This window comes from Mustela putorius, unplaced genomic scaffold (assembly GCF_011764305.1).
Source record: "Mustela putorius furo isolate JIRA1106 unplaced genomic scaffold, ASM1176430v1.1 tig00003834_pilon_pilon_pilon, whole genome shotgun sequence".
Lineage (NCBI taxonomy): Eukaryota > Metazoa > Chordata > Mammalia > Carnivora > Mustelidae > Mustela > Mustela putorius.
Window position 1 is genome coordinate 37,737,699 of NW_025421987.1, and position 18,675 is coordinate 37,756,373.

Sequence of the window (18,675 nt, forward strand, 5' to 3'; positions counted from 1 at the left end):
CGTGGCCAGAACCTAGGAGCCTTCTTGGTTTCTTTCCTCTTTCCTACCCCATTCTATCAGTCATCAAATTAAATTTATTCAGCATCCAAAATGTCTTGCCAATTTGCTTCCATAAAACTACCTTAATTTGGGTCTTATTTTGTTCCATGTGGATTATTATCACAGCCTACCAACTAGTCTTCTACATTCCAAACTTGGCCTTGTTCCCCTCTGCCCACTGCATTTATTCTTCATATCACTATCACAGTTTGCATTCTCAAAATGAAAATCCAACAGAAGGATTTTGTACCTTAAATCCTTCAGAGACCCTTCAATGCCTGCAGGAAATGTCCAGACTCCATCAAATGAAACTTAGCCCTTACTTCCTTTTGTAAACTCACTCTGCCTCCATCCTCAAGCAACCCAAGTCCATTGGACATCCCCCGCTCAGTGAAGGTCCCATGCTGCTCTGTGTGACATGCAGCATTTCTTTATAATTAAATATGTGTTCATGCATCTGTCTTCCTACCAGGTCCATGACTTTCTCGATGAGATAGTACTTGTCTCTGCAGGAGGAGCTGGGCTTAGTATGAAAGGAAGAAGGCCCAAAGTAGCCTGAGACTGAACCATGAGAGCTCAGGAAGAGAAAAATTTCCTGCTCATAACTCTGACTAATGCTTTCTATGCACTAAGGGAGCAGAGCAGACACATCTGACCTATTACAAAGGTGGCCCACAGGGCACTGAGGTGAAGAATGCATGCATCTCAACATACCCCATAGTGGTTAAGTTATAACCACTAAAGAAAAACTAGACCTTATAAGTATACAGTGTGGGAAGGTCTGATTTATGTCCACTGAGGGGTGGTATTCAAAATATTTAACAAGTGATACTCTGTGGTCATCCAGATACCTGGATCAGCCAATCAGAAAGGCATGCCAGCCACAAAAACTCCACGGGCCAGTACCTTCCAGCTAAGAAGGTGCAGGTGTCAATACCAACAGGAGCCAGGGAGGGTAGCTAATTTGCGAAACCTATTAGCTCTTTAAAAAAAAAAAAAAAAAAAAAAAGCTTTGTGATTCTGAATCCCATGCAAAGTACAATTATTTCTAATTTTTAAAGACCATGTGCCCTGAGTATAACTGTTATCATGAGGAAAATCTCAACTGAGATTCACTCTTGCTCCACTGAAAAATTCTTACACATGCATGGAAAGTTGAAACTGATTACATTTACTCAAAGAAGTGGGTGACTGTAATGAACACAGGTGAGACCTTGACTTGAGCTATGACAGAGTTAAACAAAAAAGTATCAATAATTTTTGAAATCATGAAAGATATAATACATCAATCATTTTCTGTGGTGTGAAGCAGGATTTTATCTTCTGTCAGAAGATACTGTGATAGACAAACACAGGAAAAAACCCTCAAACTTAGATACATGGTGAGGAGGCTACAGAAGGAGGGAAGTCTTCAGGCTTAGGAGGAAAATAAGTCTCCTGAGGAATCCAGTGGTACAATTTGCCGTAATTTTGAGGGCCAGAGTGGTGGACGATGGGGGAGAACTGATGACCCCCAGGGAAGGGAACTAAGTGCCTGTTCCCCTGCAAATTAGATGGGTTCAGGGGTTGCCTGAGGCAGTGGGCTGAACAAAATCAAGGCCAGTTCACGTACAGCAACAGCAGGCATGGAATTACACATCAGAGGTTCTGGAAGGTTCCTGGACACCTCAAGGAATCACATGCACAGCATCAGAAAGTCCATGTGGCACGCTTCTCAGCATAAGCTAGTTGGCATAGACTCGGAAAATCAGAAATGTGGTGACATGAGATGAAGTTGGTGGCCATACAGACACCACTAATTTAATGCCTTATGTAGTGTGGATTAAATTTACCACTTTAATTCTGTGGTAAACAAACCTGCTGCATAAGTCAGATAACCCTGGATGTGCTAGGAATACCTGTAAAGAGTGACCATTGGTAAGTTACGCTAAACCCAGTGCCATGATCTCAGGGGTACAATGAAAACTGAAAGCCTCAGTCCTCAGAATAACGTATATCTGACAAACAGCATGCAGTGTAACACTGATCAAAGACATAGACATGGATGAAGTAATTGTTCAGGTTTTTCTTCTTCTCTGTGGATATTGTCTGATACTGGTCTTTAGAAGGGGATAGGCATCTCTTTCCTGTCTGAACATACACATGTAAAGATGCACACAAAGAGATAAGGAGAGAGAGAGTGAGACTCACATTAACTTAAAGTTTCTTTAGCTAAAATGGGACTGGAAAGTATTAAAGAATTAACTTCACAACAAGAATGTACATAGTATGAATCCAAATTTGTTCTCATTGCTTAAAAGAACAAGAAATGAGAAAATTGAGAGAATTTTCACAATCATTTCTATTACCATTTCCTCCTTAAAAATCTCACTATATTGGAATGTGAAAACTTTCTCTAAATTTGCTTTCACGTGGTATTTATTTAGCACACTGAAGCAATTTCTTCTAGGCTTGGATTTCTCATTCTGTGATATGACTCTTTGGGGGAAAATCTGAAGACTCTCTTTTCAATATAGTTTTATTGAGCAATGTAAGACTTTAAGACATCCCTTGGTTTTGTCTAGTTTGGGATAAGTCTTAAATTGTTTTGTCTTGAAATAGTCATTTTAGTATTTTTCAAAGCTTCATCTAACAGTCAGCAAAGCTTACCAATGACCTGTGCCATTTCCTCTCCTTGAGATATTAAAAGACAGGACCCACAGGGAACATCAGTAGTCATCAGGTCAGACAGCACATGGGTGGCACAAGTCACATTTGGGGGATCACCTCCAGAATCACAGCTTCACATTCATTGTCACTTGCTCATAAGCACAATAATACCTCACAATATCAAGTGCTGCAGACCCCCCTAGATCCTCCTGATGGGAGGAAGATAGGGATGTAACTAACATTTTTGAGTTCTTATTATGTGTTTTACTCTTAGGTACCATACATACATCATTTCCTTTAATCCTTAAAATCTTATCAGGTATTTGCAGTTATCATCTTAGTTTTTAAGATGGAGAAACCAAGTATTCGAGAAGCTAAGCCGCTTGCTGAGACAACCAGTTTGTGGGAGTCCGAGCTAGGACCAGGACTTGAGCCCAGGCCCGGCTAACTCCAAAGCAAATTATATGCCAGGGTAGTTGTGGAAGTAAATGAGAACACATAGGAAGAGTTCTTAGCATTATGCTTGGCTCGTAATAGGCAATAAAAAAATACCAGGTATTCTTTTTTCTTAGGATGAATTTAAGGAAGTGACACAGTAGTTGAGCAAAGCCTGCAGGTGGCAGAGACAAAATGGCGACCAGAAGTTCTGCCCCAAATGCCTCTGCTCTGAGCAGTTATTCCTAGCTGAGTCAAGTATCATCAGTGATGCATAACAACTGGCATATAGATTGGGCAAACAAATATAATGGATACAGAAAAGGCAGTTTATCCCATAGAAAATTGTACTTTTATATATGAGAGGTGGAATCTTACAAAATTATACTAACAAAGGGTGCCTGGGTAGCTCAGTCAGTTAAGTATCTGACTCTCGATTTTGGATCAGGTCATAATCTAAGGGTCATGAGATTGAGCCCTGTGCACTAGGCATGGAGCTGCTTAAGATTCTCTTTCTCTCTGACCTACCCCCTCAAAAAATAGATGATAATAATAATAATAATAATTAAAAAGTTAAAAAAAAAGAATTATACTAACCAGCAAGGCCAGCCTTGGTCAAAAGTGGGAAGTAAAATACCTTTGTCTTTGGATACTTTTCCAAGATTTATTTTAGTACTTCTCCATTACATCTCTACCAAGTGACAAATGTCCCTTTATGGTTCTATCCTACTGGTCACTGACTTTGTCTGTCCAGCCAAAGGATTCACATGTTCTCATTTCTGCAGAGTTCTGCCCACCTCATTCGACAAGAATGAGTATCTTGTGGAGTGTTTGTTAGCCAATTCTACAATTCTCTCTGTGGAATAGCAAACGTTTTGGGCCAGTTTAGTGAGCCCTAAAGAACGATGACTCATATTGATAATTTAGACAACAGCTCCAGAAGACTTTGACTGCCTGCTCCTGGAAGACCCTGTGGTTCAGAAATGCTAAGGCCTCCATCCTGACCACAATGACTTCTGGAAGAACAGCGCAGAAAAAGCCTACAGCATAGCTTAGAAGCCATAGCCAGTAGCATCAAAGAGAGCCTTTGTCATCATACCAGAAATCAACATAAGGATTTCTAAATACTGCCTTCAGTGATTTTGTGGTTACTTGGGCTGCTCAGGGTAAGCATAGGTTCTGTGTTGCTGTAAAGACACAGAGAAAGTCCACCTCTACTTCTTTCCCAGGTACTTCCTCCCTTTCTTAATGCACTCTACCTCAGAGATCACACGGAGATTCACAGAGTTTTCAAAGCCAGAAAAGATACTAAACAATATTCATGTGAGCAGAAACTGCCAATTGTCCCCCAATATTAATTCTTCTCTTCTAAATGGTAGAAAAACATTAAATAGGGCCACAACTACCCAGCTAGGACTTAAGTGCCCCAGCCTGCCTTATAATGGCTTCTGGACAATGAGCTGTTTATGACATATTTGAGTTCCAGGTTGTGTTCACAAGATAAATATGGCTATCAGGAAGGAGAAAAAGAGAAGTTAGCTCTACCAGCTAAACCCGGGGTTTCCCTATGACTGACCCAGATCACCGTTCCCAACACTCTGCCGGACTCTGTTCAAAGTGTACCTCAAATTAGATAAGTTTAGATTCTGAGCATTCGAGAATGATACCCCTGCACATGCATGCATGGGTGCTTGGTAATTGCTTCCGTAGAGGTAAGCATGTCAATCAGAGGCCATCACCATGAAAGGATAGGTGGATAAGAATGAGCTTATTTTGAGGTAATGGAATGGTGACTATTAGAAAAGTGAATCAAACTGCATATTCTGTCAAACAGCTTACAAAGACAGTATCACTGAAGTCACATGACCAAAGCCTTGTTATTTCTTGGTAACTGTGGATGGTTGTAGATAATGATATCAAGAGCTATTTATAGAGAACTTTTCTCAACCCCAAATGAGAGATAGCCTCCCAATCCTTCCTGAAGGAAACTATCAAGCTAATTAAATTTTGGACTAAAAGAAAAAAAAAACATTAGTTAAAGTTACAGACCACTTAATGATGCATCAAGTAAATCATAGGAAATCCTCAAGCTATAAAGGTTAAAATTAATGTGTTCTGAGTGTTGTGTAGAATTAGTTCACTTACTATAGGAACCCCATAAGATCAGTGTCATTGTTGTCCCCTATTGTTTAGATGAGTAAACAGAACCAGAAAGTTACAGTCACAGTAAGTGGCAGAGATGGGACAGTAATCCAGGCAGTCTGGATCTCGAGTTCCTGATCCTAACCTTTCCAAGAAACACAGTAAAAGATTGATTTAATTTGGCAACCTGATTATGAATGCCTGTGAACATTTTTCCTTCCACAATTTGGAACTCTAAAGTTGAAACTCACAAGTAATGAAAACTAAGTAGGAACGCCCCAGCTACTCAAGATAACCAGAATTTGACTTCAAAACGACATCAGAGGAAATTTTGGTAGTGAGATAGAGGAAGCAACAATTAATTAAAGAGCTTCTCAGGGTTAGAAAATCAATTCAAGGCTCTTATCAGCACACAGGTTCATCTTTTCATGCCTTAATCCAGGAAGTCCTTTAGCTCCGGAATATTTTCCTAGACATTTATGTAAAAGGTATGCCTATTTTGTGGCAGGCATTTTTGTAATAACAATACACAGGCATTTGGCAGAAGAAGGAGTGCTACCTCCAGCACACCAGCTACACATTTCAATAGGAACAAATGGCTAGAGCCATAGCAATAAGCCTGATAAAGACACTGTGTTATCGGGCGCCTGGGTGGCTCAGTGGGGTAAGCCGCTGCCTTCGGCTCAGGTCATGATCTCAGGGTCCTGGGATCGAGGCCCGCATCGGGCTCTCTGCTCAGCGGGGAGCCTGCTTCCCTCTCTCTCTCTCTCTCTCTGTCTGCCTCTCTGCCTACTTGTGATCTCTCTCTGTCAAATAAATAAATAAAATCTTAAAAAAAAAAAAAGACACTGTGTTATCAAACAGGAACTTCAAAAAATGATGGGTGCCCTTTCTGCCCTGTTTCTTCTCTGACCCAAAGATGTAAATGTAAAGAATGTACAATGTACATTGCCAATGTAAAGAATTCAGTAATTTAGTAAATCACAGGAAATCCCCAAGATGAATAGTTTAAAATTAATGTGGTTTTAAGGAATGGAGTCATCAGCTCTGTCTGGGAGAACAATTCTCACCAAACATTTATCTCAACCTATATCTTTAATTTAATGCAAGTTATGCTTGTTCCCAGGGAAGGGACAATCTAAGTGGAATGCGGGGTATGGATCCATGGACCATACTGAATTATCACAATGAAGAAGAAACAGAACACATACAAGAGCCAAGTGGAGACTCAGACCGAACTACTGTGTTCTTGATGGAGCCAAACCATAAGTGGCCACTGGTATAAGATTAGTTTTTTTGTTTGTTTGTTTGTTTAAATCATAATAAGTAGCGGTCAGTCAAAGATTTCCTACTGCCTTCATGTCAGATCATATTTAGTGCCAAGTGGTACCCAGACACTTAACTGCTATACTCCTGCCTGCTTAAAGAACGGAATCCTTGGTTGATCCTCAACTGAACAAGTGGTCCAAAGACTTGCAGCTGGGACCTGCTCTCTGGTGATGCACCTCCACTTACAACCTAGGTCTGTCCAGTATAATCTGCCCATCTGTACAGGAAGGAAGGTGCTGACACCTTTATTCTTTCATCAGGATAAAAATAAAAATCACCGTCAGATACCAAGGGGCAGAGTTCTCTCTAATTTTTTTCTGAGAAACACAAAAATCAACCAAGCATAATTTTATTACAAAGAACGACCTTAAACAAGAAGTTTATAGGGAAAATAACATTTTTTCCAACCTTATGATAGATAGAGCCTCATTCCTGGGAAGAGGCACACAGATTTCACATTGTTTTTAAGTGGAAGGAAAGAAGTCCATAAAAATTAAAGAAAAATTAAATTGTAAAATAAAAAAATAAAAATTTAAGAATCTGAAACTGGGCCAATGTAAAGAATTCAGTAATTTAGTAAATCACAGGAAATCCCCAAGATGAAGAGGTTAAAATTAATGTGGTTTTAGGGAATGGAGTCATCAGCTCTGTCTGGGAGAACAATTCTCACCAAACATTTATCTCAACTTATATTTTAAATTTAATGCAAGCTATGCTTCAATCTACCAACTGCTTTACAGTAGACCTGGTTGGCACTTTATCTGAGGCTTTCCATTTCATTCTCCAAATAATTTGATTCTCTATAGTTGGGGTCAAATATATTGGGCTATGTATTTTATTTATTCATTTTTTTAGCTTTAAAAGCTCAGCTATTTTAAACGATAATATTAGCACTTATTTCCCATCTAACGAAATTTTGTGGGGGGTGCTTGGTGAAAATAATATTAGCAAAAACACCATTAATATTTATCAGCTTTTATTATGTGGACCTGTTATACCTGGCACTTCATTGATATTATTGTATTTATACCGCAGGCCCATATTTTAGGTACAATCATTATCTCTGTCTTACAAATGAGGAGACTAAGGATAAAAGAGGATAAGAAACATGACCAAGGCCACACAGTAAGTGGCAGAGCCAGTAAACAAGCCCAGTCCTAAACTCCCCCCCCCCCACACACACACACATACACTGACATGGGGCTCAGTCCCAGGATTCTGGGATCATGACCTCATCTGAAGGCAGACACTTAACCAACTGAGCCACCCAGGCATCCCAGCACTGAACATTCTTTTCCTCCATTTCACACAGGAGAGTTTATGTGTTCTTCAAACTGGTATGAATTCTATTTAATACACGACTCCAGTTACGGCTGTGTGATTTTAGGTGTCTGATGGAAAATGAAAAACCCAGCCAGCCATCTAAGCACCTCACCAACATAATACCAAATTACTCACACACATAAAGAATGCTTAGGTTCCTGGGAATTTTTATTCTGCACCTAGTTGTGTGCCATCCTAGCATCATGAAGACAAGTTCTAAACCAAGCAGCTCCAGGATTTACGATGACATTCAGGAGGATTTCAGTCACTGTATTTTCTGAATTAAAACCACATCACATTAACTGATAAGAGTATGTATGTTTGTGGGGATAAGCAGGCAGGAGATTTGAAATCAGACCTGAGAAAATCAGAAACTTCTGCTATATAGCCTTTCCAATATATGGGCCCCTGTGTCCATGTACGGGAGCAAATGAATTTACTAGAAGAAAGTAACGGCTTTTTTGTCCTCATAAAATCTTTGTGGAGATGGCCACATATCAGGCAGACCTCAAGCTGTTTTCTATGCCAAATGACACCCAAGTAGGAACCATTCTCTTTCAGCCTAATAGGAACAATGACAGAATGCTCTGATTCTTGATCTTTGAGTATTTGCTTACACGGTGTTCTCCAGGCAAACACCCTACCGAGGTAAAAAGGGCAACTCTGTTTGGTGACATTACTCAGTAGTAGCCACAGAGACAGGTACAACCCCAGTTATCCAACACCCATCCAGCTGAACACGACAGCACTCTGCTTGCCTCTGTCTCAAAAAAAAAACCAAAAAAACAAAAAAACAAAAACAAGCTATTCAATCATCAGGATGGCATCCAGAGCATTTTTGCTAGAAGTTGTGATACATTTGTACCTTATTTATAACATCCACCCAATTCTTTCCTTACCATCAGAACATTTTTTTTTTTTTTAAGAAAATCAGCCAAGCCATGACTTGAAAACCATGTTCTTATTTGGTTGATGTTCTAGAATGTGCTCAGTGAGCAAATCTCACTGCATGGTTCCATCCACCATTATCCGCTTGACATAAAAGAACACATCCTACTAACACCGCAAGTGAAAACACTCCCTCCACCTCTGGGAAATAAAATAAGAGATTATCTATGTTGGTGCCTTACCGTTGATACTCCAGATGCTCAGATGTGGGATTAGGACGAATACCAGGCACAATTTCCCAATTCCAAACATGCCAGGCAATGTCTTCATTTCCTGCGCATACCAGGGACAAGAAAACTTCACAAGTAGACTTCTTTTCTGCCCTTGAATTCTTCAGGATTGGACCAGGTTACCTACCTCAGCGACATCTGTGAAGTAAGTGGAGAAAAGCAAGGAGGTGGCAGAAGATAGTAGGAAGAACCTGAATCGTTTGTGAAACAAAGTGAACAGAAAGACGATGTGATACTCTATTCTGTGGTTTTTGCTTCTTGCCAAATCGGCTGTTCACTTTCAAATACTGGTCTGCAAAGCAGCTCAGTCCCTAACTTCTCCTTCCGCTTTACCACCCTTTTTGCCCCACATTGAGGTTTTTCTCATTCAAAGCTGAGTAACATGAAAAATCAAACTCTAAAGAAATCTATATTGTTGCCATCTTTAGGTTGAGATTTTAATCAAATTAAGGTCAGGGAATTCATGGTAAAAAGTGCCTATGGTAAGTATGCCTTTCCCCCCTTTTCATAGCTTCAGACTATGAAACTTCTTTTATGTAGAAAGTTTTAGATTTTTTCTTCCTAAACACCATGTCATGGCAAGATGAGAATGCTTATTGTGATTATACCAGTGATTTATTTGAGGTTATGGAGAATATGAGTGACAGGAAACACTTCCTCAACAGATGAGGGAAGGGCAGGTGTCTCTGATCTGTAGATAAATATCAATGGAACAAGACCATTGTTAATATTAGCTACATTTCTCCCTCTAAATAACTAAGTTCCGAGCTAAATGAGATCTTGAATATCAATTAAAGGAAACTTTCATTTTCAACATTCTTCATGTGGTTATTATATGGATGAAACAGAAAAGGAAGAAATGGAAAAGTTCAAGATCAGATAGTCTAGGCTCAAGGTGGGACTGTTTTCTCAAAGGCCACTTGTAAAAATTAGCTGTGCTTCTAATTATACATGCATATATACCTACATACATACGTATATATGTACACACACACACACACACGCACGCATGCTTGCACATATATATAAGATTTTACTTATTTGAGAGAAAGAGTGAGAGAGAGTGAACATGAGTGGGTGAGGGGCAGAGGGAGAAGCAGAGTCCCTGCCAAACAGGAAGCCCAACCTAGGGTTCAATTCTGGGACTCTGGGATCATGACCTGAGCCGAAGCAGACCCTTAACTGGCTGAGCCACCCAAGTGCCCCTGTGCTTCTAATTATAAGAGCTAGTTAAATTCACCTATTTGAGGTTCCAAATGAGAAATCTAGATTTGTGACATCTGTGGTCATTGACAAAAGCTGATTTTGTAATCAGCTTCTCCTGGAGGCTGGTAATTTTCTTCCAAGGCCAAACTTCAATGGTTTCAAGTACCTAAGTTAAAAAAAACAGTTTCGTTGTATTTATTGATTCAGACAGACATTGTGTGATGGTTGGAGGCCCCAAGATGAATGATTTTAAAGAGCTCAGTGGAAGGGAGGGTGTGGGGTTCGGGTGAGCCTGGTGGTGGGTATTATGGAGGGCACGAATTGCAGGGAGCACTGGGTTTGGTGCATAAACAATGAATCTTGGAACACTGAAAAAGTAAAATTGAATTAAGAATAAAAAAGAAAAGCTCAGTGAATTGGGTGCTATAATCTCCCCATATTTGCCTTTAGTGTTGGAACTGAAATATTCATGTATTTCAACCACCACAGTTTAACACAGAGTGACTATACCTGTCTTAGAACATCCATTACTTACCAAGTAAACATCCTGTGAAATATTTACCCAGCATTTACACAACTTTCTTTCCCGTGCTCAAGGTGAAATGCAAACTTCCTGTGGCAGCTGAGGCAAGCCTCATTATCCATTTAAAATGGTTCCAGAAGTCAAAAGTCATAAACCGTAGCCATGGATCTCAGGCTATTTGTCCCAAATCAGAGACAAGTCATATACACTTAGCTTGTTTCAGCATAAAACCTTTTGATCTACTATTTTAAGGATTTCTTTTCATATAAAAAAGCCGAAGTGAATGAGATAACCTTATGTAACATCTAGTGCATTTTTAAAGATATCTATTTAATTACTTTTATCAGCATGACTGGCTCTTTATTACTCCACAGCTGGAGTCCTCAGAGGCTGTAGACAGAACCTTCCCTCAGAATCTGACTCCTGTTTTCATTCTAATTAAAAAAAAAAAAAAAAATATATATATATATATATATATATATATATATATATATGAAAGAAGCCTGGCTCCAAAGTTTGTTAGCTCAGCTGCAAGTCAATTTTGTTTTAAATTTCTACCTCATCTAGCAACTACCTTTCTTTTCTGAACCTTGTCCCATTATAATCATGTACTGTTTGATTAAAAATTTGTACTTTTTCATTAGAACATGTAAACTTAAAGAATCTACAACTACAGGGGCGCCTGGGTGGCTCAGTCACTGAGTGTCTGCCTTCGGCTCAGGTCATGATTCCAGGGTCCTAGGATCAGGCCCCGAATCAGGCTCCCTGCTCAGCAGAAGGCCTGCTTCTCCCTCTGCCTGCTGCTCCCCCTACTTGTGTGTGTGCTCTCTCTCTCTCTTTCTCACTATCAAACAAATAAATAAAATATTAAAAAAAAAAGAATCTACAACTACATTTTTAAAGAATTTACTACATTTAAAAAAGTGATTCCTTTGTTTTTTAGGAATAGTTTTAAAAACATGAATCTATCTCCAATTTTATCATGAAAGACAAAAAGCAAAATAGAAGTGGATTTCTTAAAATTCATTTCCAAGCATCTTAGGAGCTACATACAGGGAAAATTGTTTAGTTCACTTACAGATTCAGTTGCTTTCATGAATCATGAAGCATCTGTACTTTCTCCAATATTTTTACATCGGGGCGGCCGGGGGTGGGGGGAGGGACGGTGGTCAGAGAAACAGCAAACACAAAACAGATGCAGGACCCTAGAGAGAGCTTACTACTGATATTAGATAACATCAGCCCAAAGGGATGAATCTTGGTTTTAAAAATTTTAGCATCCCTGTTAACATTTCATAGCTTCTGCTGCAAATGTAGTCCAGCATTTAAAACTTTTTCCATTCTTCTGCTTGGTGTCCTCTCCTCATCAATGTTCTTTTTTTTTTTTTTTTTTTAAAGTAGGCAGAGGCAGGCAGAGAGAGCAGAGAGCCCAACGTGGGAATGGATCTCAGGACCCTGGGATCATAATCCAAGCCGAAGGGAGAGGCTTTATCGCACTGAGCTACCCAGACACCCCCTCATCAATGTTCTTGATAGCAATGGTTTCCAAATATCCTTGTACTTTAGAATCAGTCTGAGCACTTTTTATGCACTGGGTGAGATTCCCAGATCCTATCTAGGTCCATTGAATGAGAATCTCACAGGATTGAGGTCACATATCCCTGTTTTAAAGAAATCTCCCAAAGTGATTCTGATAGCTGATTTGAATGGATATTTGGAAACCAAGTATGAATTGCTAAGAGACATGGATTTTGCATCACAAAAGACTTGCTACCAAATCATTGCTGTTTATTAGCTGTAGAATCTTTAATAAATTCCTGGATTCTTAGTCTGTAGTAGACATAGAGTTGTACCACTTGGGTGACCCTTCAAGGACAGATTTGCTCTTGGCTGTGGAGAATGCAGTTGGCAGATAGCTTCCAGGTGGTAAACTTCTTTAGTGACCGGTCAGGTTGAGACTCACCAATCCAAGATCATGCTTTGTCATGCTGGCCATCTGGGGTTCCCATGGGATGCCGATGGGCAATACTTGACCCAGAGCTCCAGGTTGTCAGCCAAGGTTATGTCAGGCCTCTATCATAGTTTGACTTCTGCCTCTGCACAATCGTGCTCTGCCTCCTTACTTTCACAGGTATTGACTGCTAATCTATCCCAATATCTGCTTCCAGAGAGCCAAATCTATTCCACATCTCAATTTCCTGTTCTCTAGAACACAGATGGTAATAACATCTATCTGTTATGTTGGTGAATATGTGAGATAATGTATACAAAGTGATCAGTAAATTACATCTATAATTATTCTTGAACCAAAGATGGGCTTTAATTTGGACAAGATGGATACCAGGAAGCCTTATGTTCATAAGCCAAAAAATAATGATAGCAGAACAATTTGAATATGTTTATTTGTTAATGGGAGTCATTGTTGCATGGAGATTGAGACATTGAACAAGTGTGGTGACAGAACTTTGTTTAGCAAAGAAATGTAGCAGATTCAAGACGGTCTGAATTCCCCCTAAATTCACAAGGATGGGTCAGCCATGCAGGGAAACCTCAGAAGTTAAGGGCAGAAAGAATTAGAGGTCTTAGAAGGGCAAGAGATGTAAAGAAGGACCCGCATTGAGAAAGCGCTTTAAACATCCGAAAGACTGGAAGGGGTAAAGCTGTGGTGCTGTTACATCAGAGCTAAACGGCTGGACGGGATACTCCCTGAAACTGAAATACAGAAAAGGATCAGCCCTTGGCCCCACACCGCAAGATAGGCAAAGAGACCAACTTGGTATTGAGCCCTTCCCCTTTACTCCTTGAAGTGTCCCTTCAGGGAAAGGATTGGTCTGGTACTGTGAGGTGGGTAGGGTTGACCCAAAACATGATATAAAATACCCTCAACTGCAAAACTTGGAAAACTAAAGATGCTTTGGAGAAACAATAAATAAAAATTTATGTACAGAGAATGCCCAAGAATGCATCCCTACTGGCAGACTTGGAATGTCTTCTGGATCTATCATTTATTAGATGTGTGACCTTAGACAAGTTACCCCACTTTGAATCTAATACCTCCTTGAATCCTGTTAGTCTGTAAGGCAGGAATAATAACACCTACCTGAAAGGTTGTTATGAGTATCCAATAAGGGACTTAAATAATACTATATACTATATATTTGAAATGGGCATACGTGAAACCACATACCACAGTGCCTGGCACAAAATTAGGATCCTGACAAATGCATTTTTCTCTCATACCTCCCCATTTTTTCTCATAGGCAACTCTCCTAATCTAATCCTTATGTTTTTCCATCCCATTTTGGAGCCCACATTTGGAGAAGCCAGTCTAACACATTCTGTACAAGGTAGGAAGGCATGAAAGCTACTTAGCAAAAATAGCACAATTAAGTTAGTTAATTTGGGAGAAACTGTAAAGATAAGCCAAACTGATAGAGAAAATAGTGAAAACACAGGCATAGAAAAGAGACAGAAATGTGGAAAATTCAACTATAACAGTGAAAGTAGCTAAGAGCATTGGGGAATTGGACCCCCAAAAGCAAAAAGCTTTTTCAGCACTGCACTGCACAAAACTCACACTTGTCTTAGAGGCAGGGTCTTCTCCTTATTCATGTGGCTTTTTGAGGGGAAAAAAAAAACCCCATGTAGATGAAGTAAACAGTAATTTGAAGCAAAACACAATGGAGTTAGCTTTATTTTGGAGTAAGTACAAAGAAATAAATTTGGGAGAAGTTTGTCCTGAAATGAAATATATACACACTCCATAACCAGTATGGTACCAGTCAGATCAAATGCTGGTTGCAGAGCTGGGACAGCCTTCTGGAGGCCCCAACTGCGCCAGTCATTGTAGTTGCTCAATAATTAAGACAGCTAGAATGAGAGGTCCCAAGGAAGGGTTGCAGGAAATCAGGGCAGAAGCAGGGAATACTTGAGGGCTCTGGCCAGTAAACTAGGTGCCATTCACCAACTGGTCCTAAAGTGCAGTATTCATATTGACTACCTTGGTCGTTTATCCCTTTAATATTAATTAGAGTTGGTGTTAATAAACCCAAATAACTATATAGTTGACCTTTGAACAACATAGGGGTTAGGGGTTTCAACCCCCCACACAGTTGAAAATCTGAATATATCTTTGGATGCTCCCGAAACTTAACTATTAATAATGAGAGCCAGGAGAGACCATTTTATTTTTTTTTTACTGCAATATTAATTTGCTGGAGTAAGGAACTGTTCACACAGAGATGGACTAGCCTCATAGGGCACTTTAAGTGGATACTCCCAACACTCACTGCAATAGCAACAGAAGGTGGCTAGGAAATTAGTGCAGCACCACAGTATGTACTGCAGTATATTTTATCCAGCTACAGTGTAATACTATGTCTTTATGCTTGTTTACATTTCTCTCAGCAGTGCTTGGTACCATGTCCAGCCAGTTAAGTGTTTGTGAGTTTCGATAAGTTTTAACTTTATGTAATAGATCTGTGTATATCTTATAGTACTAAATAATAAACTAGACTAGTAGCTATGGATTCGTGACATACCTTTTTCTTAATTTTTTGGATAGTTCTACAATATGTGGCTCATCTGCGAGTTTTTTCGAATCTCCCAAAACATTTTCCAGTATATTTACTGGAAAAACAAAATAAAACAAAACACAAGTAAGTGGACCTGCTCAGTTCAAACTCATGTTGTTCAAGGGTCAACTGTAACTCTAAATTGTCCAGCATAATGGTTTGAAAGCTCAGGAGGAGGCATGTTCTCCTGAGCCTGATGCAGATTTTTAACTGTCTGCTCAGATGCCTGGCAAGATTGCTCTTTCTGCCCTTATCATGGGCATTTCTCCAAAGATTTAGAGAAAAAAATACACTCTAGTAACATTATTTAAATAGCTGAATAATATGCCATCTTATAAGACTATTTAGCCATTTTCCCATTATAGGACATTTAGTTTTCTCCAATTTTTTCATATAAAAATGAACACTTTTGCTCTGCTGCATTTTGGATGACTTTGCCAAAGTGGAATTACTGGGTTGAAGCTATATATTTTTTGTATTCTTTATATGTAGTGCTACATAACTTCAAAGACCAACATATATTCCTAAAGACAAGTTACGAGATTATCGAGATCTAGGTTAACTGCATCCTTACCATTAGAAATGTCTTATTATGATCATCATATTTTTATTTTTATTTTTTTAGATTTTATTTATTTATTTGACAGAGAGAAATCACAAGTAGATGGAGAGGCAGGCAGAGAGAGAGGTTGAGAGAGGGAAGCAGGCTCCCTGCTGAGCAGAGAGCCCGATGCAGGATTCGATCCCAGGACCCCGAGATTATGACCTGAGCCGAAGGCAGCGGCTCAACCCACTGAGCCACCCAGGCGCCCCTGATCATCATATTTTTAAAGTACAACATTTAATTTATTCTGGAGTTTCATATTTAATGAGAATGAACATATTTTGGGATGTTTTATCATATGTGAGTTGTCACTCATATGCAATTAACTGCTTGATTATCAAGATATTAAAGTCAGTAGCTTTTTTTTTTTTTACTATTTTTTTAATTTAATAATGCATTTAGGCAGATGGTCTGTTTTCGCTTTTTAACATTTTAATAGTAGCTTTTGACTTATAGAACTTACCTTTTTAAAAGTAACCACATCTAATAATTTCTGTTGCTTTTAAATGAGAAAAAACCTCTCCTGCATGATTTCTAAATCAAAATGTGTAGGTGACTGTGGTAGGCTGAAAAACAGCCTCCCCAAAGTGTCCACCTCCTAAAACCTAAAACCCTGGACCCTCTGCTATGTTAAATGGTGAAAGTTACTTTGCAGATTTAAGGATCTCAAGATGGAGAGATTATCCTGGGTTATCCCCCTGAGCCTGATCTAATTATAACAATCCTTAGAGAGATATGGGAGTCAGAGATGGAGGAGAAGGCAATGTGACAACAGAAGAGAGATTGAGAAGATGTGGCTGGAAGCCAAGAAATGTCAGCCATCTCTAGAAGCTGCAAGAGACAAGAAAAGGATTCTCCCCTGGAGCCATCAGAAAGAATTGGCTTTGTTGATATCTTGATTTTAACCTTGTAAGACTCATTTTGGACTTCTGATCTCTGAAACTGTAAGAGAATAAATCTGAATTTGTGGTTGTTACAGTGGCAATAGAAAAGTAATGAGTGATATTATTTTGTTCTCCATCACACAAATTCCCAGTAAATATAAAACTGCTTAATGTCTAGTAAATATTCTATACTAATACAAGAGAAAACTTGCATCACTATAGAAACTTCATGGAATTTCTTTACAAAGCTGTGATATTTCCAGGGCTAATTATCTCCTATGAATCTCAGTGTACCCAGTAACTATGGGGGACAACAAACAGCACATTCTTCATCTTCCCTTGGAAAGGGAAGTATTTTTAGGATTTTACGATTTTTTAGGATTGCTTTAAGATTACATCACTTGAATTCTTTATCAATTTGAATTAAGTTCAGCATATCTAGTGGGAAAATCCAAAATTGTGACAGCTTAAATAAAATACAAGATTGCTGTTCACATGTAAAAGAAGTTTAGAGGTAAGCAGGATGGGGCAAACATCTCAGCTCCCCCTTCTTCAGTGACCATGTTTCCTTCTGTCTTTTTGCTTCACTTCCTAACTTTGACACCTGGGTCCATGGTTCAAGTTGGATGATCTCAGCTCCTGGAATCAAATCTGACTTGTGGGCTCAAAGAAGAAGGCAGAAAGTCAAAAGAGGCAGCTCATGGGGATGAGTGAGACCCTTTCTGGAAATCCAATTTCACCTACAACACACTAACCCCAATTTAATCATATGATCTCATCTTCCCGCAAAGGAGACTTGTAAATAGGATCTACCCAGGCAGGAAAAATGCCCAATTAAATGTCTAGGTTTCATTACTGAGAAAGACGAACTGAAGGTGTCTCTACCACATCCAGCACTTTGACTACCTAAATATCTATGAAGAACACACTCCCTTCTTCGAAAGGGACAACACCAGTATTTCACCTTGCTACCTTGTCCAAGTCAAGACATTTGGAAAACCCATGTCCTCCTCATCAGATTTGTATGTAATTTCTCATGGTTCCATGATCTATGACCTGAAAGGTAGGTTATATGTTCCCAACATTCCCATGTAGTGTCTTTAAAATTTCCCATATGCAATTTTTGATTGTTGAGTGAAGTTGTTACTTATAATAAGACATAAGGGAGTCCCACTTTTAAAATACTCTGCCAAAATGAGGAACAAGTATAGTATTCATAGGTTAAGTTACTCTATGATACTAATAATTCTAATTGAATAATATTTGGCCCATTTTGATAAAAATAACATGTTTCTGCATACTTTTTTTAGGCCATGGTGCATCAGTGCTCCAAATTATGTAGGAGGCTACTTTAAGCCAAGGGCAAAAGCATCAGTTTGATTTCTTTTCAGTTTTTAAGAAAAAGACACACACACACAGAGAAAAAAATTGCAAAGAAAATGAAGGTCAATTGTGAGGATACCCTGCTAGAACAGTGGACAAATTCCTTGTTTAATGCATCCGGTGCCCCACCCTCTGCCTTCTGCAGTTTCTTCCTACTCCCTGAAGATTAAGTTCCCTGGGAAGCAGGCTCTGAGGCAGAGTTTAGGATACAGGAAATTTATTAGAGAGTGCTCCAGAGATCAGTGAGTACAGGGCCAGAGAAGAGAGTAGGACTAAGAAGAAGAAGAAGCCCTGAGGCTGTGATGCAGTCTCAGCAAAGGCCTTAGGCACCCAAGGGAGGTCTGGCATTGGTTCAGACCCTTGGAGTAGTTTGGTTAAAAAGACAGGGACTTTATGTGCCCTCATT

At 39.3% G+C, this 18,675-nt stretch overlaps 1 protein-coding gene across 6 annotated transcripts in view; it reads right to left on the reverse strand.

The window, feature by feature from the left end:
• BTLA (B and T lymphocyte associated) overlaps window positions 1-9,482 on the reverse strand; it is a 29,432-nt gene extending 19,950 nt beyond the window's left edge. For 2 of the 6 annotated variants that reach the window (XM_045088375.1, XM_013060938.2), the window contains exon 1: window positions 9,048-9,482. In XM_045088375.1, the coding sequence (XP_044944310.1) occupies window positions 9,048-9,135 (88 nt within the window). In that variant the 5' untranslated portion in view covers window positions 9,136-9,482. The remainder of the gene's footprint in view (window positions 1-9,047) is intronic. The other 4 variants (XM_013060940.2, XM_004761456.3, XM_013060939.2 and 1 more) reach the window with 4 other exon arrangements.
• Window positions 9,483-18,675: the final 9,193 nt, after the last annotated feature.